Here is a 24,748-nt window from a genome sequence, read left to right on the forward strand (position 1 = left end):
ATGTTTTGATTTTCTTGAGGGAGAGCTATAGATCTGCACGTAAAAAAAGTTAACACAAAACACATTTGGAAAAATCCATGCACTGGTTCAGACTGTGGGACCACAGTGCATTTAAGATGGCTTTTCCTAAGTTTTGCCAAAGTATGTAGTAGCTCACAGCAACTTCTGGTGAACAGTCATGTAGGGCATGGAGTTTGGGGATCAGTGGAGCAGGAGAGAAAATTAGAAAAAACAGCCCATCTCTAGTTTCAGTAGTGGGTGGTGCTCAAAAAGACTGTGCAGCTATAGGGACACAAGGTAAACCCAAGACCCTACATAGACAAGCACACAGCCTGGCAAGGGCTGCCCATGGATCCACTGCCTGATGTGCCTAACACTCAGCTCTGTTGTGTCAGAACCCAGGACATTCCTCTGCCTGCCCTGGCTGATTTGAGACCCTGGCAGGAGGCTCAGAGACCTTGGCACAGAGTCAAAAACACCTGTACCTTCAATCTTAGCCCATGGAAAAAGTTACCAACTTTGTGTGAAGATTTACAAGCCACAAGAGTTTGAGTAGAATGTTAGTGAATTTATCACAGGGTGAGAAAGTAGAATTTTGGAGTTTTAGAAAGGGGGTTCAGGAGGCAAGATGGAGGGATTTGGGTATGTCCTGTCCTTCCTCTTGCTTCTTCTTAGCCTCCATCTTCTGCTGTGATGGTGGCACTTTTGGATTGCTTTAGAGTAGAGACAAACTGTCTAACATAGGTGATAGGTATTGGAAAATTATTTTTTGTAAATATTTATTGTAAATAAAGTACACATAGTTTTAGTATAAAAAGATAACACTGCCCTGAGGGCAGTCAGTGTGCCTCAACCCGACCTGCTAGACAGACCTCAGCAGGTCAGAAAGACAATGTATTAAATAAGAGAAAATAAACAACCTTGAGAACCAGATCTGAGGAATCCCATCTTCTTCTTCGGTCCCGGGACTGGGAAAAAGAGACTTTCTAACACCTTGGGGTCATCTCGACACCAGAGACCCCGGCATGTTGTAGGGCAAGGCATGGAGCTTTGTGATCTCCAGGGAGAGACCAGCTCTGCCAGTGAGCCTCCTAGAGCCCTCTGCTTCCCCTTGCAGCACAGAAGAGTCACCAGTCCTATAGAGCTCATCCAGTCAGGGAGACTGTCAATCTGGAATTCACACGTACATGGTCTGTGCAAAATATCAGACCTAAATATATTGGTCCACAATCAGCTCCTACAGGTCTAGAAGCAAGCTCTCCTCGTCTCTTTGTTTTCTTTACATCCTTCATCCACTTATAGTGACCCAACATTTCCAAACAACATGATAGAAAATTCCACCAGCCCACAACACAAATACTCCAGCACCTAAATTTGGTATTATTCTTTAGAGGGCATCTGTAACATACAAACTTTAAATGAGCTCAGCACCAGGACCTCCAGCTACCCATGAAGCTCTCTCTAGGCACGCCTCAATGACAAACATAAAAATTTTGTCACAGCCAGTATGCATGTGAATGTCTGCAGGAGGCAGTTTTTGGAACCACTCAAAAGCTTTTCAAGTTGGACTAACCTGTCACAGAGAACAGCAGCAGAGTACTGTGCCTGCTGCATCCAAGAAAATGGGGGAAGCATCCAATTCCTTCTGACAGCTTCTTCCTGTCACTGCCAGAAGAAGACTCTCCAGGAACTGCACACTCAGCCCCTCAGGCACTTTTGAATTTTACAGTACATTGTCAACACCTATGTCCCAGCCAAATACTTGACTCTTCTTTTGCAGAATTTCTTGAGATTCAACACTGGGAATGACAAGCATCCTTTTTGCATTTGACACACAGCTGTGCAAAAATCCAAATTTTCCATTTCTGGTAAAATGTGAAAACCTATGTGAAGTTTTCCATTGCTAAAAGCACTCTAATTATAAATCATACTACAACAGCCATTAAAGTCACTCTCAAAGGAAATCAAAGCAATGACAGTAACTGATGGGCCTTTATGCCTAATCCCCTGCTCTTCCCCCAGCACTGCTCGTATGACTGATCTGCCCCTCTAATTATTATCATACCTCATTTTCTTTGGTCTTGCTGCTTTCTGGCTCACAACTAAATAAATAAAAAGAGAGTGAAAAGCCTGATGAAAGGAAAATGTAAGCTCTTCAACATTAGTAATGCACAGTGCCAATAATGAGTCAAGGAATCCACAGGCTGAAGTATCCCAAAAGGACTGCAAATTTTCTTTCCTGAGGCTACACCTTACCATTGCACCAACATTTCACCTGCTAATAAAATGAAACCAATAAAAGAATAATAAAGAAGCTAATAAAAGATTAATTTGTAACTTGCATTCATATGGGTTTTATGACCTAAAGCTAGCTAAAGTATGCTTAGCTAAAACAGATTTGGGTTAAGATTTTTATTTTAATAGCCTGTCCATCCCCAAGATAAAAAAGCAGTATAATGAGTGCTTCCATTTGGATATCAAAAATCCTAACAATTAAAATAATGGAATTGCAGAACAGTAAGTTCGAACTATACTAATGTTTTCATGACTCATTCTCCCAGGAGATTGCCCTTCCTGTTCACAAAGAAGCTGAAGTGTTTTTCACCATTTACCAGAAGCAAACAATTTTGTTTATTTTTGAAAGTAAATGCAATTTTCCAGAGATCAATAAAATAACTTTGAAGTGATTGTCATATCTGCTTATGGTTGATAATCATCATTTTCACAGGCACTCTGCCACAGATGTTTTTCTCTGAATAATAATTACCAAAATGACACTCCTTTACTCCTCTGCACATATACAGCACAGAAAACCAATCCCTGCATGCAGCTTGAGAGTTATGGGAAGTCACACACTATCAGAAAGTAATTACAATTTTGAGATACCACCATTCAGTGTTTTAATTCCCATCTACTTCTTTTCCAATGCATCCTAAGTAAACAAACACTGATAAAAGATAAACCTAGACACAGTTCTGCTTCATTTACATTATAATCATTCACAAATATTAAAATGCAAATGACAGAATCTACATAACATCCAAACTTCAACACTACATAGGGACTAGCTTATGATGTTTTGCATATTCCTGTCAAGCACCACTCTGCAGTACTAACTTTTCTGATAGAATATCATACTGTTTCATCATCTTCAGTAAGGCAATATGTCTTTTTTTAAGCAAGAGACTATGATAATCATTCTATCATAAAATCTTCTCTTCATCAAGAATCATTTGAGCATGTTCAATCCTAAATTGATTTTCTTCCATTTCTGTAGAAAGATTTTAGAAGCAGTGAACAACTCTTATTTTCATGAAGCTTCCGAAGGGAGGAAAAAAGATGTCAAACACACAACTATCAACAGCCAAGCACTGCTTCCCTCTCAGCCCCACTACTGTAAGGATTTCAGTGCATGCTTTAATTAGAAATGCCATTCTTTAGTTGACTTCCATAGGTCAGGGATGAGAAGAGGAAGCAGACAAGCATACCAACAGAGGGAACACTTGAAGCTCAGAAGGCAAAGCAATTTGACATGCACAGAAGAACCAAAACAACACTGAAAAGGACTTGAAATTTTCACCGATTTAGCTTTATGAAAAGTTACCATGCAGATGTTAAATATACTCAGCCAATGATCCACTTAAAAATGTAAAGGTATCTCTGTGGCCATTCATTACTAAAGCAAAAAGAAACCTGATAAAACCAAAGATCCATGATAGTCATTCTTCCAGCTGTGGAGAATAATTACACCTCTGCCTCATAACAATATGACAGAAGTGTTAAGTTTGAGGCATTACTGCTGGTGCTGTTTACATTATAGTCAAACTGCTACTGCAGTTGATACTTGACAGGGGCAGGTTTGGACTTTTTTTCCCCACCATTACTCCAGGGAGGTAAGCCAGTAGAGAGCCAGAGCCAGAGACACACAATCCTCAGAGAGCTGGTCAGAGAGCTAAGCTCTTTTTAGTAGGATGCCATTTTTTCTACTTTTGATGCCCAGGTTAATACAGAACTGGAAACATGACAAAACCCACACAAAAGGTGGCAGCAGAAGGAAGGGAATTGGATTGCAACCTACAGCTGCAAGGAATCAGCAAATGAGTTCAGCTTAAAGATGAATCCACATCATCCAATTTTAAGCAGCTAGCTCACTGTGCAGCTCAAAACCAAAAAGCTAAAACAATGGACAGTCTGTCTCCTTATTCTAACACAGACCTAAGCTGAAAGTTACCATCTGAGCACAGAAGTGACTTCACAAGATAAAGGTTCTGTTCCCTGTCACATTCCTGATACAGACACACTGAGATATACAAGGGCTATATGCAAATCCAGCAACCAGTCCACACACTGGCATTAAGAGCTGGTTTAAAAACCTGTGTTTGTTTTCAGTAGTGCTTTTACAGCCACCATCATTAAACAGTCAAGAAAAAAGGAAGATGAAACAGAAGAACTAAAAAGCTTGTGACAATTTCTGGATACAAAATTATTCTTGGAAGTTACCACAAAAATTACTCCTAAGCCTACTCTTTCTTGAAAGCACTTTATATCACTGAATGCAAATTTGACTAATGTTTTAATTAAAGCTTGTACAAAATATTCACTTAGAATAGTCTAAAAGAACCAGCAATCCTATCCAGACATAGATGATTTCTTCCAAAACAGTTGATTTGGCACTTATGGAGGTTGAACAATCTGTAATTAAGTGAAATGAGACTTGTATGGGAATATCAAGAACATTAAGATTACGTGACAACATGGGAATTATTTGCCAGTGAACACTATTCTTTTACTGCTTTTTTTTTATCATTACCATGTAAAATTTAATTAAAACAAAGTCAGAGACTTAGCTTGAGTTACATACACTCATTAACTGTACCGCTCACCTTTGGACCATTCATTAGGACACACTAAATTTAGTCTTTAGTATACAACCTTTTCTTTCTTTTTTCAATCACTTCTCTATTTAATTTCCTCCACCACTCCAATCCCCAGCTGAAGCTTTAAAAACAGTCATTCAGTAGCATTTTGAAGCAGGCAGTAGCTGAAAAAAAGAAAGTAAACTAAGTCTGATCTACCTCCAGTGCAGCCAGTAGGAATCCTCTTCTCTGAGTATTTCACAGAAACGGTGACACGGCTTCAGCTTTGAAACACATCCTCCAAATTATCATGTTTTTCTACAAATTCCCTTCCAATAATATCTATTCAAGATTTTTAAAGTGTGCTCTCTCCAGTATGAATAACCTGTCGCTAAGTTACTTTGCTGGTATTCTTGGAAACCCTCCCACTGCTTGCCTGGTTATCCCATTATTGGGTTTTTTCACATTTAAACTATATCCCACTTGCATAATAGAAAATATACCCCTCACTGCATATTTTTCACTTCCCATTCTACCTCATTCAAGTGTATGACTCCTCAAGAACAGCTAGAAATTTCTGCATCTCAGTATTCCTATGAAAAAGGTGAATTTAAGCTGCAGAAGAAGCTGGGAGCAAACATTCAGACTTCAACTTCCCAGAGGCTGTTCCCAGCAGAGACAGAGCTTGGATTCTGTTCAAACTCCAGAAGCTCAGAACACATGAGTATCTGCCTGTTCCTTACAGCATGATGAGAGACAGATAACTGGCAGTTTCCACTTACTACAAAGTATGCAGAGAGGGAGGAATAAAGAGATCCAACCTTGCTGACAGCAGAATAACAAATCACATCATGACAATCCTATCAATGGTAGAGCTATTTTAACAAAACCCAAAAATACAGATTTTTGTGAAGTCCTCGATTATGCAAAAGTAAGTCAAGCATACACCCATCTCTGTGTCATTACAGACCTTTCTTTGCAAATCCAGACCCTAAGCTGAAAAAGTAAGGCGGCTAAAAATAGCAGAATGCTATTTTATGTAAATTTAAAACACTTTAAAGAGCATGTTTCCACTCCCGTGCTAATAATAATTTAGTATAAAGTGCCATCATCTACAAGAGAAAGAAAAAAACAATACAATGAAATGAAGCAGTTCTCGCTTCTTGTAGTGAATATGAAGACAGAAACTTTAAGAAAAAAAATTAAAAGAAAAAGAATAGAAATGTCTTTTTTTTTCCCTAGTTTCTGGAATTTCTGTGAAGAATTGTTACCTTGCAAATGATATCTGATCTCCAAAGTCTAATTATTGTAGCATTTAAGCTTTTGATCTCTTCCTTTTATAAAGAAAAGCAGAGAGAAATTTAAAATCTTACTTGTAGATGAAATTCAAGTTCACCATATATGCAATACTAAAGCCAGTTAAAATATTCTTCTCAGTTAATACTCTAATACTGAGAAGACAGGAGGGGGAAAAGGGAAAAGGCATATTAAAAATAAGAGATAAATCTTGTCACAAGAAAAGTTTCTAGGAACAGGTAAGCACAAAATTGCTTCAAGTACAGTCCACTTCTTGAGTAAGAAGCAGAGTCATCGGTGGTGTCATCTGAAGCACATAAATTCTGGACTGTTAAGTTTAAAACCACAGAATTTTATTTTCTGGACTGTTAAGTTTAAAAACACAGAAGATAGATATTCTCTATTTGCTCTGTGACTTACAAAAGCAGAGAACTTAAAGTGCTTCAGTAACAAACATTTCAAGTGAAAAGTGACCTAGTCTGATTTGTAACACAGAACTAAGAAGCATACTTTTCTTCAGCATTTCTGCTTTATACTCAACAGATTCAAGCCAATTAAAACATACCTATTCCAAAATACATCTATACTTCCAACTTCCTATGCCAAGTTTCTGTAACTTAACAGTCTTAAAGAAAAATGCAAGAACCCTCTTCCTACTATCTGAAATACTCTTCCATTTAGTTCCTCTGCTACACATGTCCACCACCCCTCAGTTAAGGAAATACTCTTATTTTCTTGCACAATGAGCATAGGAACAAGGAGCAAACCACAGCATTGTTGGTCACTATGCAAGAATACAAGTGGACCAGTGAGATGCTCCCCATTCTAAAGCCTTCCTGCTTCCAAAAGTTGTGCCTTAGATCTTCTGTGGCAGAAACTGGCTGTGTATTTACCAGTCTCCCACTCATTTAGTCAAGACTTTCTAATAAAATTTTGCTTTTCAAATGCTTTTCAAATTCCTGAACACTTCTGGCATCCAAAGCATCCCAACATATTCTCCACTTTCTATTCATGTCCTTTTGGTGCCTTTTTTTGGTTTTTTGTTTTACCTGTTTTCAACTCCTTTTTTCTTTGAGGCTCCCCATATCAACATTATTATTAACAGCTAAGCAAATACTTCATATTCAGCCACTGCAGAGCACTTACTATACTGATTTGCTCTTTCCATTCTCATCACCAGAAAAAAAAAGACTACAATGAAGTCAAATTTCATCACACAGAGTTCATCCTGTACAGAAGAATAACAAATATGATGAAAAGTACTTCATTATCCCCACTCCAATTTTTCATTTCAGAAATGGAAGGGGACTGATAAAAGTATTCATTACAAGTATTTGACAGAGTTAGAGCAAGCTAAGTATTCTTGCTATTCTTCTTTTTCCTGATAATTTCTGAAATTTTGTTTGCTTTCTTTGGACCACTACTAATTGCTGTTTACTTTCACTGTTGCAACACCAAGGTTTTTCTCTTGACACATGAATTAATTCAGGACTAAATATGCAGATACTACTCCTGTTGAAGGAGCTCAACATGGAAAGAGTCTGAACAGAAATTACTACCAAGTGTAACAGTTTTTACCTAAAGAAGAAATATGATCCCAACTTCAGTTCCACAAAGATCAGCTTCAACTAAATTACTGCTATTCTAAATGAGATTTTGCTATTAAAATAGAATAATTTATCACAAGCAGGAAAAGCATAAAAATAAAACCAGTATTAAGAAATATAATGAAAATTAATAGAGCGTAGAAGCATAAGAATCAGTATCCCGTTGCACAAGTCTCCAATGTCATATATACTGAACAGCAGTTTTACCACCTCATCACAGTTATAGATGCTAAACATCTAAATGCTTTTAAGAAGTGACCAGAAAACATACTGAGGAATAATTCCTTGCTGGCAATTGAGTATAGAAAGTTGGCATCAGTTGGCATCCTGGTTGATTCAGCCACTCAATTAACTATGCACTTTACTAATTTGTCATAAACAGGAAAATGTTTATTTATTAGGATCGCCCAAACTGACCTATCCTGCTCCATTAGTGACAAATGACAACTTGCTGCTTTTACTCAAAACCCTCTTAACATCAACCCACTAATCACAACAGCCAGTCATCCAGGCTATGCTGTTCTTCACCTACTCCACTTAAAACATAATAGTTACTTCTCACTCTTAATTATTTACCTTAGAATCACTTTCCTTGTGATGTTTGGCACAGGATCGAAGCTGAGTTATCCAGTACTGTTTCTCCTTTGCATCAGCAGCTAGAACAGAAACAAGAAAATGCAAGCAATCACACATAAATCAATACTCTTTTGCCCAAGAGGTGACAGAGCAGGACAGAGGGGGAAAGATTAATTATTGAGTAGGATGAAGTATAAATCCTAATTTATGCTACATAAATACACTTAAGTTTTTCAGTGCCACACATCTAAACCTGTACTTAAGAGGCCAGTTGGAAGAAATAAGCATATGAGTCTTCCTCATAGTTATCTCTTCCACACATTAGCAAAGGCAGAACTCCTACCTCAAGAAGACTACTTTGTTCAAAATTTTTCATCCACTTTTGTTTTATTTGTCTGTCTTTGTGAAGGACACACCGCAGCATTTAAATCCATAAAAGCTCTACACTCAGGTTGTCGATCAGCTATCAGACAAGCTACCAGTTTCCCAGATACTTAAGTGCTTCTCTTTTAATGGAGTTCAACTAAATCTCTCTCTAAATCCATGTCATTCACATGCAACTTAAAGACATAGGAATTTCCCCACACATCTTTAAAAACCAGCTTTAAAAACCATTGAAGAGTTTGACTGCTCTCAGATGGCTCCTGTGTAATATACTAAGTCTGTTTAGGAGAAAGGCTTTTGTTTTTCCCTAAACTACTACTACAGGAATCCTCATTAAGAATAGCAATACAGAGTTGATAATTTCAGTAAATATTTTCTCTTACTTCCTCTGCTATTGATTATCTTAATGGTTATTGACTCAGCATAAAAATTGTTTACTGATTTTAATCAAATTCACAGACATCATTAAATTAAAAGCAGCATATTGTAAGCATTTGATAATTTCAAGTGATTGGAAAAGCATAATGAAACACAAGTGCTCATGATTTCTAGCTGTGCAACTTTCAAAGCATTTTATTAGAAATTCTCCCCGGTTGTTTCAGAATTCAGTTCTGTGTATGAAAGAGCAACACACTGTAGAACAGGGGACTCCTGCATGCTCAGTGCTGTTGGACAACTGGTAAACTGTGGTCAGAATAAAACTAAGAATACATCTGTTACACTGCATTATCTATCTTTTCTTTTAGATAACAGGGTTTTTTTATAAATTAGCTTGACTTGGAAGCATCATGATCAATCAACCATACTGAAAATACCTTAAAATCAAAACACTACCATTTTTTTTTTCTTCCTTTTTGTAAATATTCCAAAGTAACTCCTATATACCCTGTATTGTTTGTCTTATACTTGGGAACAAGGGAAGAGAACATTTTATATCACAGGAGCATTCAATTACTCCAAGACTGATAAGAACATAATATCTCAGCAACCCCTCACTGGCATTTTTCCCTTCTCTGACCCATCATCAGATTCATTACTGCACATTATCTGCAGAAGAGAAGAACAGTACTAGAAAACAAATGTTATGGTGTGGAAGCAATGAAAGCACCTTTTTCTTCCTTTGGAAGCAAATAAGATACAGCATTCAATGAAAATGCCACAGTAACAGATTACAGAAGCCACCTTGAGGTACCTTCCAGCCCTGAAAGTCTATACATTTTAAAGTCACATGTACTTAACTCCAGATTACTCCTCCATCGTGTTTTAAAATATACTGTGTAATAACAGAGCTGGATAGCCACTACTTTCTGACAGCACAGGGAAATGAGACATGAGAGAAGAGATGCAGAAGTGGGAGTGGAAGAGAAGAACAATTCAGCAGGCACTGTGAGCAGCACTGTACCTCTTAGCTTGTACATCTCTCCATTAGCAGAGTAGACCACCATCATGTGTGGCACTTCATCACTGGGCGATATTATAGCTCCAGCTAAAGACAAGGCTCCTCGTGGCTTTGGGCTCTGGTTTTTAGTTTGTTCATTCATGAAATACTGCAGAATCCCCGTCTCAAAGTCCAGCACAAAATACCTGTTGAAAGAAATTACAAGCATACAGTATTTCCACAGAAGCTTTTCATGCATTTACCCAACAAAGGACACAGATTGATCTTAAATCAAGATCATAAATATACAAAGAAGGTTAAAGTAATTTTTGTAATTACAATTTTATAAGGTACTGTTATTAGGCTTGGTTTTTCAGGGGTAGATGATCCATTCCTTTATTCATAACACAAGCCATTTCACAATAAACCAACACCTAAGACTGAAAGATCATACAAACAAAAAATAAACTAACTGGGTTGCCCAAGTGCACTAAATGAAAGTGAAGGCATTTCAAAGTTGGTGTGTCAGCCTCAGGAGTTGAAAACATTTCTTTTTTCCCCACAGATGAACCCTTCTTTCACAATAGCACAGATCCTAAATTTCATTTCCCTCTGGAAATCTTCTATGGTATCATAAAGAACAATTATTTAACACTAACCCTTGACCAAGAGGGAACAGACAGCAGCCTCCTGGCTCACATGAAGGTCAGTCTACTACAATCCTCAATAGCCTAGACCAAAGATCACACAAATGCAGGTAACCCTCCTTAGCTGCTTCTAAAAAACCACTGCTAACAATATGGCTAATCCCACTAACACGGGCATTTGTAACACACAATATTTGCTACTGTTCCTCTAAAATAAGATTACCACAGGTCATATGAAGTTGTGTAAAATATTCCAAAAACTGTGGTTATTTAGACTTCTGTTGCTTTGTCTATCCCAAACTTGCTCAAGTTACCACATTTTGTCTTCACAATATCCCCATATTGAACATCTCCATCTAACCTTCACCATCAAAGAACATTTCCAGGATTATCTTCACAGCCTGCAGTTATTGGTGGTGGTCTGCTCTTCTCTTTATTCATGCCAAATAAGCCTGGACATGATGCAAGCAGCTATTGCCTAAGACTTACAAAGTTTCAGACATTTTGCTTGGGACCCCTTCCTTTGCTGCAGTTATGCTTAACTCTCTACTGCCACTGCCTCCACATCTGAGCAAAGATTAAATTCTCTTTCAATTGTTACAGATTAACAACCCTGTCCCAAAGAATTTTAAGCTAGTGCACCACCACACCCTTCACTTCTGCCCTGACTCCATCTCCCACAAGCTCTTCTGCATCCTTTTCCTCAAGAAACAAATGGAAAGCCTCCCTTTTGTAATCATGTAGCAGCACATCACTTCACCTTCCCTCTACAGGTTATCTTCAACACAAAGAAGGACTGGAGGAATGGAAGCTGAATGACAACCACATTTGCAAAAGTAGTGTTAGAAATAAGGATGCCCTAAAAGGAAACTGCCAAAATTTCATATTACCTTACTGACTAGTATTGTACCAGTTCATAACCTTCCTGTTGTGTTTGATTTTTAAATGATTTTACAATACTTCTCTTCCCCTTAAGAACCACTTTTTCTCTCCAGGTTGCTTAGTAGGAGAAAACAATGCACTTAACTGCACGGGAAAATAGCAGAATTGGAAAACATTTTTTTTAAAACTCAGACTTGCATATTTCATAGTAAATTTTAATTTTGTTCATTCTCATTTTTCCAGATATTTTGGGAACATCTGTTACATACTCAAGAGAAAAAGCAGAGCGCCAGACAGAAGTAATGCCATGCCCCTGAGAAAATGACACAGTAGCTTGACCCTAGAGCTAATGCTTCTCCCCATGGTCTCCGAGCTCAGCAAACAAGTCTAGACTTTATATGCAGTGATGTTCATTCCCAGCCCATGCCATCCTCATTATAATTTCATTGTCCTTTTATTGTTCAGGTACAAATAATTTATTTCAGCCTTTGTTATTTGGCCATTTTTTAATCGATTACTACCTTGGAAATCATCATTGTGGTTACTAAAGTGCATATCTACAATTAACAAAAGGAGGAACAACAGCTAGAGGAGAAAAAAAACAAAAAGGAAAGAAAAAGAGAGGTAAGAAAAAGTCTCTTCTTCTCCTATTAAGACCAAAGGATTTGGAGAAAAAAGTTCCTCTGAGTCTATTAGAACAGAATCTATTAAGTTACATAAACACTACGAGCACTTCAGCTCAGAAACTTCTGCATGCTAGACCAGCAAAGCACTCCCAGAATGACTGTAAGCTCCACAAAAATGGACTTTGCATTGGCTTAAAGCTACCCCAGGGAAGGAAACCAGCCATTCGAGTACAGAATAATACCTTTACCAGCATAATGACATCAGACAGCAGCAACTTCTGCAAATTCCCAAATGCAGAGACTGCAACCTTCCACATCCTTGTTATCACTGCTACAGCAGTAGTGTTAACTGGATTTCTAGCCAACCACAACCTATTTTATGTACAGTCTCAGAAAAACAGAACATCACCACTGACCTTGTACCTTAGGTTTTTTGTGATGATGTCTTAGAAGCCTGCAAAAGCAAGCAATTCAGAAATCAAGCAGTAATTTTAAGAAAGAAAAAGGTAGTTTTCAGAAGCCCTCACATCACCCTCAAGTATCCTGCCTTCTTTCTTGTCCCAAAAGAATCAGGAACTTTTCACAAGCATTTTGGCCATGACACTGTACATATCACACAGAATCAAGCGTTCCCTTTCCAAAGATTATGGTTTGATGTGCAACTCCCCTCTTCACCTTTCACACAGTGGTATCACAGAAAAAGACAAGAATAAACTGCACAGACAACTATAGTCTCACAAAGATGCAGGGAGATAACACACTTTGAAAACTGCTAAAAGGATAGAAAGAGCCAGGAGAAGGAATAAGGAATTAAATGTCAAATCAAGCAGTGCAAGGCTTCATACAAAGGAGGTGGAGGAGAGAGGAACACAAAGAGATAGGAAAAACAGGAGCAGCTTTCAAAAACATTTTCTCGCATCACAGACCAAATGATGACCCAGTTCAGACCATCACAAAAACACAGAAGAAATAAAGACCAGAGTCTTTCATTAACTGAGGATGGAAAAGCATTACACATATAAAGTAGAAGAGCAGGGTACATGTCCCATTTTAGAAGCACTGTGCAGCTGAATCAAAAGGACAGAGATCTCTTTTAACTTGTAAAAGTCATTTGTTCTGCCTACCAGGGAAATAACAGCACTAACCTCTCTACAACTGATTCATCTGGCCACCTCATCCTTACTGCTCTACTTGGCCTTGCTCACATTTACCCATGATGTCATATTTCTGTAATTAAATCTCAGATACCAGTGATGAAAACAAACGTACTCTTTAGAGAACAGTCAGGCAGAAGGTGGCAGAGCCCAGTTATGTCATACTTCTCACACAAAAAATCAGTGCTACAGAGGAATTGTGAAACAACTGTTAATGAAAGACACTTCCAAAAGACAGCTGGATTTTTCTGTTATTCCAAAACCAGAATAACTTTTTTTTTTAATTAATAGTCTTTAAAAGAGGAAAGGTAGAAAATCATCTAGAGGGAAAGTAGAAAATCACCACTTAAGCACATTTTAAGCAGTTTTAACTGCTTAAGCACAGTTCAAAATGGACAGGCAAAATTACGGGCAAGAAAATGCAGGCTTCACAAATGAAGAGCCAATGGATTTCTCACTTCAGATTCAAATCCATTCAGAAACTAAAAGCTTCCTCTGGCCCAGCTTCCCTTAAGCTCCTGAGATCCATCAGGATAGTCCCCCTATGCTATTCCAACCAAAAGTAGAGCCATTACCAACTGACATGAATTACAAGAGAAAACATTCACCACACTCTGCAGAACTGAAGTCTGACATGACCAGAATTGCTACTTTAAGTCACTCAGGAGTTTGTCAATATAGCCTGATGACAGTTTCTTTCTCTTTTACTTCCCATATTTCAAAATTAATGCCCTCTCTGCATAAATCCTAAGTCTTATAAATTCTACAACTGTCTTAAGTAAACAGTTATGTTTCACCATGCCCTTCATCCATTCACTCATTCATTTATAGCCATTTTAAAAAAATTTTAAATGTCAAGCAGAACAAGTATGATATGCTAGGAAGTGGAACATGTTGCCTTCTGAATTCTTAGAAGGGAAGGGTCAAACACTGTACTAATAAAGTATTTCAACTGGGTTTGCTTCCACTAATAAGAGCATTTATTAGACTAATAAATATAACATGTTCATATAATTATAGAGTATTAAAATAATTTATTATTAGTTCCCTATTCAAGAAGACTTTAAGACAAAGCAGTGACTATGCTTTAAAGTGATAAAATGCTGGTAGTATAGCAGGACATGAACATGCTCTACCACAAGAGATTGTCAACAAACAACAGCAGCTTAACAGGTCTTCCATGAGAAAAACTGACATTTCAACACTATAACAGATTTGAGGCAATAAAATTTTTTTTAAAACATTTAAAAGCCACACATAATTATCAGAAGCACATGATACAAACATTTCCCACATAATTTGCTCACCTCACTGGATTAAAGAATTTTAATTATCCCACTTCGAGGCAAATTAATCATTTCCTTGTTCTCCAGTGGAAATGAATACTTTAGTAAGTAAATAAAAAATAAATCACATCTCTATGTATTTCGTCATTCAATTACACATCATAACATGGTGCTCTGCTCCTTGAAGCTGTCACTTGGATGCAAACCTGCAAAGCACCCAAAATTATGCTCCCAACAGAAAAAAAACACCTCAAAACAAGTTTCTCCTTTTCCTCCCTTATTCTGAACACATCTCACAAACCAACTATCTGAATCCATGTTTTCACTACTTTGTAATCCAAATAAATTTTCAGTGTAGGATTGCTAAATCTTTCCATTGTGTAATGCATTCCTAGCAATTTGAATATTCCTTACACCCTTCTTTCCCACTTAAGTCAGTTTTCTGGACCAGATTTTGTACAACTTCCAGTTTGAATCCATAATGTGACAGAGGTTTTTTATAGACATTTACAGCTGGACAACTACAGTCCCAGTCAAATCTTCAATTTCTGACACAATCTTCTGGAAGAACCTCAACTCTTTTGGAAAGCAGCTTTGTATTAATCATGTCCTTGGGTTCATAAAGGTAGCCTGTGCTGGAGTCCATGCTTCATAGCTGGACCATGTCTAATCCCAGGCTTTATGTTTAAAATTGTATGGATGTCCAAATACTGCACACTAGGCACAGACAAATCCTGCTGACTGACGACAAAAATCTTCCAATTTTCCATCATTTCCAAAACAAAATTGTTTTCATTTTATTATGATCTAACACAGCAAGTACTTCTGGATGGAGAGGGATGCTGGGTTGCTTCTACAGCAGGCTAGCTTTGTTTCACCTTTTTGGAGATTTTTTTTTCCCCAGTTTCTTAACTCACTGATGCATAGAGGAACTTTTCTTTCTAAAACACCATTTTAGGTCTTCTGCAGACATCTTTTCTCCTAAACCAATCTCACAATACATACTTTATGATCTGCTTTTTATTTTGCTTTAGCCATAAAAATGCAAATTGTTTAAATAAAAATACATTTATTTGAAACAGGACAGTATTCACTCAGACTTAAAAGACCCTGACAGGCACACACTGAATAGTAACAATTCATGCATTTTCCCTTCTCAGACTACTGAACTCATCATTCCAGACAATGTGACAAATACTATATCTACTCAATACTTCAGCACCAAATTAACTCAAGAACAGAAGCAGCTCACAACAGAGGAATTTCACTACCTTCTTCTTCAACCACTGTTCTTAACACTTCTGAGTTTCCAAACATGTTTTCCTTTCACTCCATTCCAATCTCCCCCCAGTCACTGCCAACACATATTCTTCACTGATTCCATAACCCTCTAAAGGAAGATATTCAAGAATAAGGAATCAAACTATTCTCTAATTTTCTTCCTTTTTTAGAAGTAGTTTAAAAATATATAAGAACTGTAGGATATAAAGTAAATTACTGTGTCAAACAAAAGCAAACTTTATGGCTCCTGTAACTGAGTAAGATGTCACACAGAAATGTTTCATTTTTAGGAAACTGTATCTTATTAGGACATCCTGTGCACCATATTCATACAAGAGCTTCTTTTTTTCCATTTTTACCTTGATCCATAAAACTAAGGGAATTATTCAAGCCAATAAAGATAAAGCATAGAACGCACACATTCCACAGCCAAGGACTTAATTATTAAAATTTATCTCCAAAGTTGTCATTTAAAGACTGATAATCAGGAGAACATGCTTACATTTCAGTAGCTCTACCACCTTGTCTGCACTGAGGTTCCTCAATTTATCATTTTTTAACATAGGAAAGTGTAAGAATCACAGTATTCGTTAAAACCTTTACTGACTTCACGCATCTCTGTATGAAAACTGAATTTTTAGAACAGTAATTTTTCAGCATTACTGGAATTCAGTCATGATGAACTACAATTTGCTTGATACTTTTAGAGGTGTTCTGCATCTAAAATGCAGTTAGGAAGTAGAGGAAGTATTATCCACAACTAACAGATGAATGGCTCATTTTTGCTGATCAGGCCCTTCATGATTTTAGCACCTGCAGAATTCTCACACAAATAAAATAAAAAATTAAGAGAAATCTCCTTTCCTGTCTTATCAAGTCCCAGCAAGCCTTCTTTATGAACCAGAATGTCACTTCTTTCTCAGTGAAGAAACAATTGCTACTGACCAGCTCATCAGGTCATCAACCTCTGCTTGCAATGCCAATTATTTTCAACTGTCTGAACTTCTCTGTAGTGACAAATGGATATGTTGCCCAGATTTTACAGAAAAAGAGACTACAGTAAGGATAAACATTAAAAATTGCTTAGGGGTTGCTTTTTAGGAAAGAAGGAGGAAGAATAGGCCTAAAAATAACACATCCATTTGTACCCATCAGGCTTTGAATTCATAGAGAATTGTGGAGAAGTACATTCATCATACTAATCCATGCTTCAGTACAACATGGCCATGCTGAGGGGTTGCAATTGCAATTTGGGGACAAACATAAACAAAAGGTACACAGTTAATACCATTAACAGCACCTACTGCTCACAGCTCATCACACTGGCTGGCTACCAGTAATCATTGCCACCTTCCTTTTCCTTGTTCCAAATTCACTACTACTTAACAATTAAGCAGACTGAAATTCTCATATTGCAGGTCAAGAGAAAAGAGATATAACGGGGGGAATAAACAGGCTGCTGTAATTTGAATTCTGGAAATGTTATTACCCAGCTTGATTCAGGTCCCAGATTGAAAACAGAGCTTCCAGGCAGGAAAATATGCTTTCCTTCATAAGAAAAACAATGAAGACCTAAACCAAAACAAGAACCAAGTACTTACATGTCACTTTTAATGATCTGCATGTAATGAAAGGATGGTAACCTTTAGAAAGACACAATTCTGTGAGATTCTAAAACAAGGTCAAGGAAACATACACAAGAAAATTAGTTGTACACACACCAACTTCATTCCCCTTCAGAGGGGAAGGCAGAGCTCTGTGTGACACAAAGCTCAGCAGCTAAATTGGTTCTCACTGAAGCCAAGCCCACAGGAGCTGTCTGCAATCACCTGGACACCAAAAGGAAGGAAGCTGTCTGGTCCATCTTCTCCCAGTCCCACCTTTCCACTTTATCCAGGAACAAGGCTTTGCTCCTTTGAGAAAGTAAAATTACAGAAACCTACTTTGCAGCCTGTATGGACAACTGCTTCTCTGCTCCAAGTCTAAGTGCAGTATTGTTCAGTCACAACTAGCAATAAAAACCCCACCAGTAAACAAGGCAGCTATCAGAAATCAAGTGCTTCACTTTCTTCTGTCATCCCTACATCTAGCTAAATTGGGCTTTACATTCAGATGTTTAGCTTTCACCTAGTCATCCTGAAGAGGATGCAAAGAAGTAGAATGCATGTAGTTAGTCAAGGAATATTCTAGTTGCAAAGTACCTTAAGAATACCCAGAGAAACAACTGTTAGAAGACCTTATTAGCAAACTTTGTGAGAGTCAGTAAGTAAATGACAAAAATTAATTTGCTTTCATTTTTGTAACAAATCACTAAGACAATCCAAAAGCAAAAACATACAAAAAGCCCCCCAAATCTAAATACTGGGGGGTAAGGGCAACACATACACTAAAAATCAGGGAAAAAAAAATCTGAGTTTCTTCCCCAAAATAAACAAAAAATATGTACATGTAATGAGACAATCAATTATACCTAGCTTGTGAAAGAAGTTTTCACATACTAATATTTGTAAATCCCTCTAGTCACATTAGCAGTCATCAAAACTGCTCTTGAGCAAACAGCTGCATTACCACACAGCTCCCAAACACCTCCCAAAATTACACCAGCTATGGAAGGAATCTTATTGCCTTTTCTTTTCTGTAACACAAAGCCCCACCAAAATGTGCAAGCAATACAGAAATGTTCGACCTTCTGAAAAAATATGTCACTTTTTTGCTTTACACTTTCTGTAATAACATTTCAAAAGATCTGACAGGTTTGGCAAGCACACTTCACATCAAAAATCACCTGCTACCTAGCATGCATTCATCTTTCATTAAATACTTATAAAAAATATAGAATTAAATAAACAGCTTAGAAGTTGGCCTGACATATCAAAAAATACAATTCTCCAACAACTAAATACCAAGTCTGAAGGAAAGTAATCAAAAAGAAGGCAGCACTGAAAGCAGCCACTGGGAAGGCAGCTGCTTAGAGCACTAATGAGTCCAACAGTGACTGACACTACTATGGTTTATTCTTTCAACATTCTCTCCTTTAAGTAGGGATATGCACACACACAGAGAACACGCTTCCAAGATGGCAATATATGAAGACAAATCAATAATGAAGTGATATTTGACCAAGGGCAGTATTTTATGGAGATTTCTGTCTGCTACCTGTCACATCCTGGAGGAGACTTCACGGATTGACTAGAGAAGATGTGACCTTTGCTTGGTCTTTCTGCTACTTGCTTTTACAACGTCCACAAATGACTCAAATATATTTATTTGACAGCTTGGTTCTCATGAAATATAATGAGAGACTTGCAGCAAATTCAGTCACCTAACATAATGTCCCCATAACACACAGTCTCAGAGTCTGGAATTACCATGCAACAGAGTTTAAAGAAAACCACATCCCACTGAATTGATGAGAGTCAGCCAGGTCTAAATCATAGTTCTATCTCAAAATACTATCATCTGTAATCCAAATTCTCTACAATTTGCAGCCACTGAATTTTAGCAATCCCAAACACAAACACCCCTGAAAAAGGCTGTTGAATAGAAAACTTATATTCGGTTGAAATATACCACAACCCTCTCCTTCACCTCAGCAACTAGAGCTTGCCCTCTGAACTACTTTACTAGCAGGTCATAAAATGCATGAAGGAAGCAGTAAACCCTCACAGAGTCACACACCCTAACACACACTAACTTCCACTGATCCTAAGCTTTATTATCACTTCCCTCTTATGATGTACCAGTGATGAACTGGACCCTTATTGCAGACGTGAACTTGGTTTACGTTCCCCTGACTTGCACCTCCCGACTCTTCCCCTCTCTTCTCCAACAACTGCTGTTATTGAATATTATGTTCCATCTAGGACAAGCACCTTTATACATCTGTAGATCTTTGGAGCTCTTTTCTGCTGCCAGGAATTACAGACCATATACAGAAAAGCACTCAGCTATGAGAAAACCAGCATGACCCCAACTTTTTATGCCAGACCCGATGTTAGTTAGGATTTCACCTGGAGATAAAATGCTTTCAGGGACTGAAATATTTATGAAACAAATAACAAAGGCACAGGGAGTGACCCTTGGACCACAGCACAAATGCTGACACTGAGAAGGAGACAAGGACTGGATGACAAACCAGGAGATGGCCTAACACCTCCAGGCATGAATATCAAGCAAACTATTCAGGTAATCAGACCACAAAACAGACAGCAAAGACTGCAAATAGAAGTAGCTCAAATTACAAGACTACTCTAGCTTCAATTAGAGTAGCTGTAGAGTAGTTCAGCTACTTTCAAGTACTGCTGTTTGTTCAATTTAACAATGAGAGTACAGAAATTAGGAGTATCATTCAAATCATGTCTTAAGCCAATTACAGAGACAAAAGGAGTCTGTTATCTCAGCCCAAACTATTTGGCCTCAGCGTTAAAAGCCAGGGATATTATCTATGCAGGTAAACTCTAATGTTCCTCATAGGTGAATATAGTCCCATATTTAACAATAACAGCCTGTAGTGCTAAGTTAGGAGTCTTCAGGGAGTTGACCAGGACATAAATAAAAAGGACTAAATGTCAATGCAAGCAAAATGGCCATTGGAGTTCTTTCAAATTCATTTTTACTGCTTACTAGAAACCAAGGTTGCTTTAACATACAATGCAAAACCTCAGAGGAAAGACGTGCAACTCTACTAAAAATTCTATTCTAACTGCACTATTCTGTATATAGTAATTATTGAACTAAATAGTTAAATCACTGAACTATCTTCACTATTACTTCTCTCTGCCCTCATTTTTTATTTTTGAACATGAAATATAAGGTTTAGATAGGATTCATAAACTGTCCTAATAAAAAGATGTCACCAACCTACAAGTTTTCAACAGAAATATGTTGCTGAAAATTAATTAGAACAGTCACATGTCATGATTTATTGAGACAGAACATCAGTTTTACTACAACCACTCTGCTGCCAACAAGCAAGAAACAATCTAGAGAGGAAATGAAGTAGAGGGATGAAGGAGCAGACAAGCGGAACAGTTTGGCAATGGCATGTGCCAAAAGGTTTTCATGAAATCTACCTAAAACTAAATAAACAGAAGTCTGAAGAATCATTTGACACTGCAGTCTAAAAAAGCATTTTAATAGCTAGACTTCCAACCACTATTCAGAGCAAAACACTCTTCTGTACCAGATTATATGTACATTAGGCTAATTATTAGGTTAGTGAAAATTGAGGGCTTTTGCTACTTCCCACCAATTTCAGAGGTATTTAATTCTGTTCAAGTTACTGATATGAAATTCTAAAGAATGTGACACTCCTCTGGAAACTAAAACCCTTTCAAAAACTATATTTAATCTTATTTACATTTTCTATAATCTCCATGGATGAAGACTTAGGAAATCAGCACAGACATCCTCTTATCATTGCTTCCATTCTATGTGAACAATTCCATTTCAAAACTACGTTACTGAAGAAAATACATGAAGTAGATTTGGTATTTCTCAATATACGATCAGTTAACTAAAATGAAGGGGGAAAAACAAAATTAAACTTAAGATATTAGTCCAACTTATATCTCCAAATTCCAATCACTTAATTTAGGCTGAAATATGTTTACAACACAGTCCACAGCAATGGTGCAAAATAAACAGCAACCATTCCTCAAAAATCTCAATGAAGTGTTACATCACATATTTGGGCAGTATAGTTTAAAAGGCAGCCCTTAAAAAGCACAAGTGAAATCAGTTGTAAATGCTCTCTCTCCCTCCTCAAGGAAGAATTACTGGCTTGCTCTTTAAAAACCCAGTTCAGCTGAACCAGCCTCCCCCTATCTGATGTCAGGCAGAGCTCCTGCCCTGTCACCTTCCCTGCACTGTCCCCATCACTGCCCAGCAGCAGCACCCAGCAACACATCCCACTACAGCACCAATCCAGGAATGAGAGCTGGATTCAGGAGCTGGATTCAGAATAACACAGCCAGGTCAGTCTTTGGGTAGAAGGGAAACTTTGCAGAGTCATGCATACAGCAGAGGAAAAAAAAAAAAAACAAAACAAAAAAAAAACCCCAACAACAACAACAAAATTCCTCTGTCCTCTGCAACTACAAACATCACATGGAAACCACTGCATTGTCAGTATTTTCAGATGTAGGTCTGTGTGGATACTTGGCCCCAGGCTGTTATTTGGTACAGGCTGACTAAGAAGCCACAGGTCTCATACCCTGTGGTGAACCTGTGAGCTGGAAAGCTCCTGGCTCAGGTATAAGTGAGTGAAGGTGCCTTGGGAAAAATATTTCTAAAGGTGGTTTCAAAGCCCAAAAATGGAAGGAATCAAAGGACATAACAAGATAATAGCTAAAATGAAGACACCCATCTGGTATACACTATTGCCAAGCAGCCAACAATTTCACTGCATAAATATTCCTATCAGGATGGATCCAACTGGAGCTCTCCCTGAACTGCAGCTGAAGTGCCAGGTGACTCTCCCCTTGAGCAGGGATGCCTCTCAAGGTTTAAGATTCCTTACTTGACCAAGAGATCCTTCCTTACACAAAGCAGAGAGAATGATAGCATGCTGAGTTAACTCTAATGAAACATTGCCAAGTCACTTAGCTGCCTAATATTATTATAGATATTGTACAGATAATTCCATTACAGATCAATTTTTGTCCAAGTCTGAGACTAAGATTGGATCCAGCTCCACATATTCTCCATAAGGAGTTAAGAAAGTAAGGTTCTCTCTGAATGCTGTGACATAACATGAGGGTCCTCATTTCTCTTTGCATCTCTGGTCTACATGTGAATCATTCCAACTTGATACTATTTCAACTTTCCTGTGTATATTTCTTCCATTCAGTAATTAATAAGATGAACTTTGCCATCAAGCTTATTGAACCTTGTCAAACTATTGCCAAACCTTTTTTAATTCCATCAAATTTATTTAACTCTGTCAATTTATTATTTTGCCTCAGTTAAGCATATTGCTGCTTCTCTCTTTTGAATGAGGTGCATATTCTACTCATCCACAACAAGGTCACATGCATTTGTGATTGTACATAGCAGTCCTGACTCGACAGCAGAGAGAAACTCACTTGCTGCCCCATTACCAACTTTCAACTACTCAAAACTCCTGGCAAGAAGGCTTTTACTCAATTATGTGCAACTACTTTTTCCCAGGGTGAAAACAGAACCTGCCCCACAATAACAACTACTTCACTAAGAGTCTTAGTCAAAAAACCTGATAGTAAGAACAATTTACATCACTCAGTCCTGCCAAAATAATTTCTGCTGTTCTCACATTTTAAAATTACAAAACTCCTTTTTTCAGGAGCCTCCTACATTACACTACATATGTTTCTGTCAAATCTCTTGTTGCATCTTACTGAATGACTGAGAAGAGTCATAGTGGCTGATCAGCTAGCAGGTACTTTCAAATAAAATTTGATGCCATTCGTAATACAAAAGCAATCAGTCTGTTCTGCAAAGGTCAAACTCACTAGTAACTTTTTTAAAGCTTAACAATTTCTGCTGTCATTCCTATGGTTACGATCACACTACTATTAAAAACAATTTGGGAATTTCTGATCTAATCCACCCTCCCACACAAAAATAACTCCTTTGTCATAACTGAAACTATGAACTTTTGAGCTATGAACAGCTATGAACCAACAGCTTCAAAAGGAAAGTTTAAATTCTTCCCTTTTGAAATAAAATAGTACATGGGTATTGAAGAAATTAGGCCACTAATGACAATATTATAGCAAAATCAAATTACTTTAAACATGCTGACAATGTCTCTGCTTATCAATGGCATAAAGCAGAATGAACGGCCTGGAAAAGATAAAACTATGGAACAATGAACTAACTTAATGAGACAAATAAAACATCTCTTAGAGTCTGCTTCTAGTTCAGCTTCAGGTGTTTATAGTCTCTCAGGTCAGGCTTGTGCTCTCCCCCTTAGGTAAAAACCTTGCTTAAATATAGCAAAACAGCAGGCATTTTTCCTCATGACAGGAAGTAACATCAAGTTGTGAGATATCTATTAGACTTGAAGTTTAATGGTTCTAGTAACAGCTGAAACCCCAAATCTTACTTTTAGTGCCTGAACATTTAGGTTACATTTCAAACTTTTTCATGAAACTCCACAATTATAATAATGAAATGCTACAGGGAGATTTGGAAGAAGGAAAATTACTATAGCATAACCATTTCCTCAACTAGCAGACATAAGCTGTATGTTTTCCTTCAGTTACCAGAAGTCCACAGCTTTAAAAAAAAGCAGCAAGTAAAATTACTCAACCACACTAAGTTCTCTTCAGTAATGACCTAGAATTTATTCCAATGTCTTTCCTGCAAGTGTAGTTTAAAGACTTCTTCCATCTAGCTTTTTCCTTGTCCCTAATTACGATTACAAAATCAATGGTGTGTTAAGTACTTCTCTACTTCTCCACTTGTCTGTAGCCTTTTTTTAGTTTATCAAATGTTATCAACTGTTTGCAAACAGTCTTAATAGATGTTGCTCCTTAGCTGATAGTTTCTCTTACCTGACACCACAAATAGACAACATATGATTTATTTCCACTTCTTCCTTCCCCCAAAAAAAGAATTCCTCTTGCTCACTGTATCTGAGATATCCAGATTACAATCAAAAATGCTCAAGCAAAAAAAGGGTAGGGTAAAAAAAAAAAAAGAGAGTAGGGAGAAGTCCAAAAAGAAACATCCCAACTGAAAATTCGAACTACAGAGAGATGCATTTTTTTTTAACAGCCATTTCAAAAACTT

General features: G+C 37.5%; 1 protein-coding gene across 1 annotated transcript in view; it reads right to left on the minus strand.

The window, feature by feature from the left end:
* OSBPL10 (oxysterol binding protein like 10) overlaps positions 1–24,748 on the minus strand; it is a 113,049-nt gene that overhangs the window by 71,405 nt on the left and 16,896 nt on the right. Inside the window, exons 2-3 of the mRNA XM_054644018.2 lie at positions 10,122–10,303; positions 8,336–8,415 (exon numbers count right to left, since the gene is read on the minus strand). Of these exons, the coding sequence (XP_054499993.2) occupies positions 8,336–8,415; positions 10,122–10,303 (262 nt within the window). The remainder of the gene's footprint in view (positions 1–8,335; positions 8,416–10,121; positions 10,304–24,748) is intronic.

This window comes from Agelaius phoeniceus, chromosome 1 (assembly GCF_051311805.1).
Source record: "Agelaius phoeniceus isolate bAgePho1 chromosome 1, bAgePho1.hap1, whole genome shotgun sequence".
Classification (NCBI taxonomy): domain Eukaryota; kingdom Metazoa; phylum Chordata; class Aves; order Passeriformes; family Icteridae; genus Agelaius; species Agelaius phoeniceus.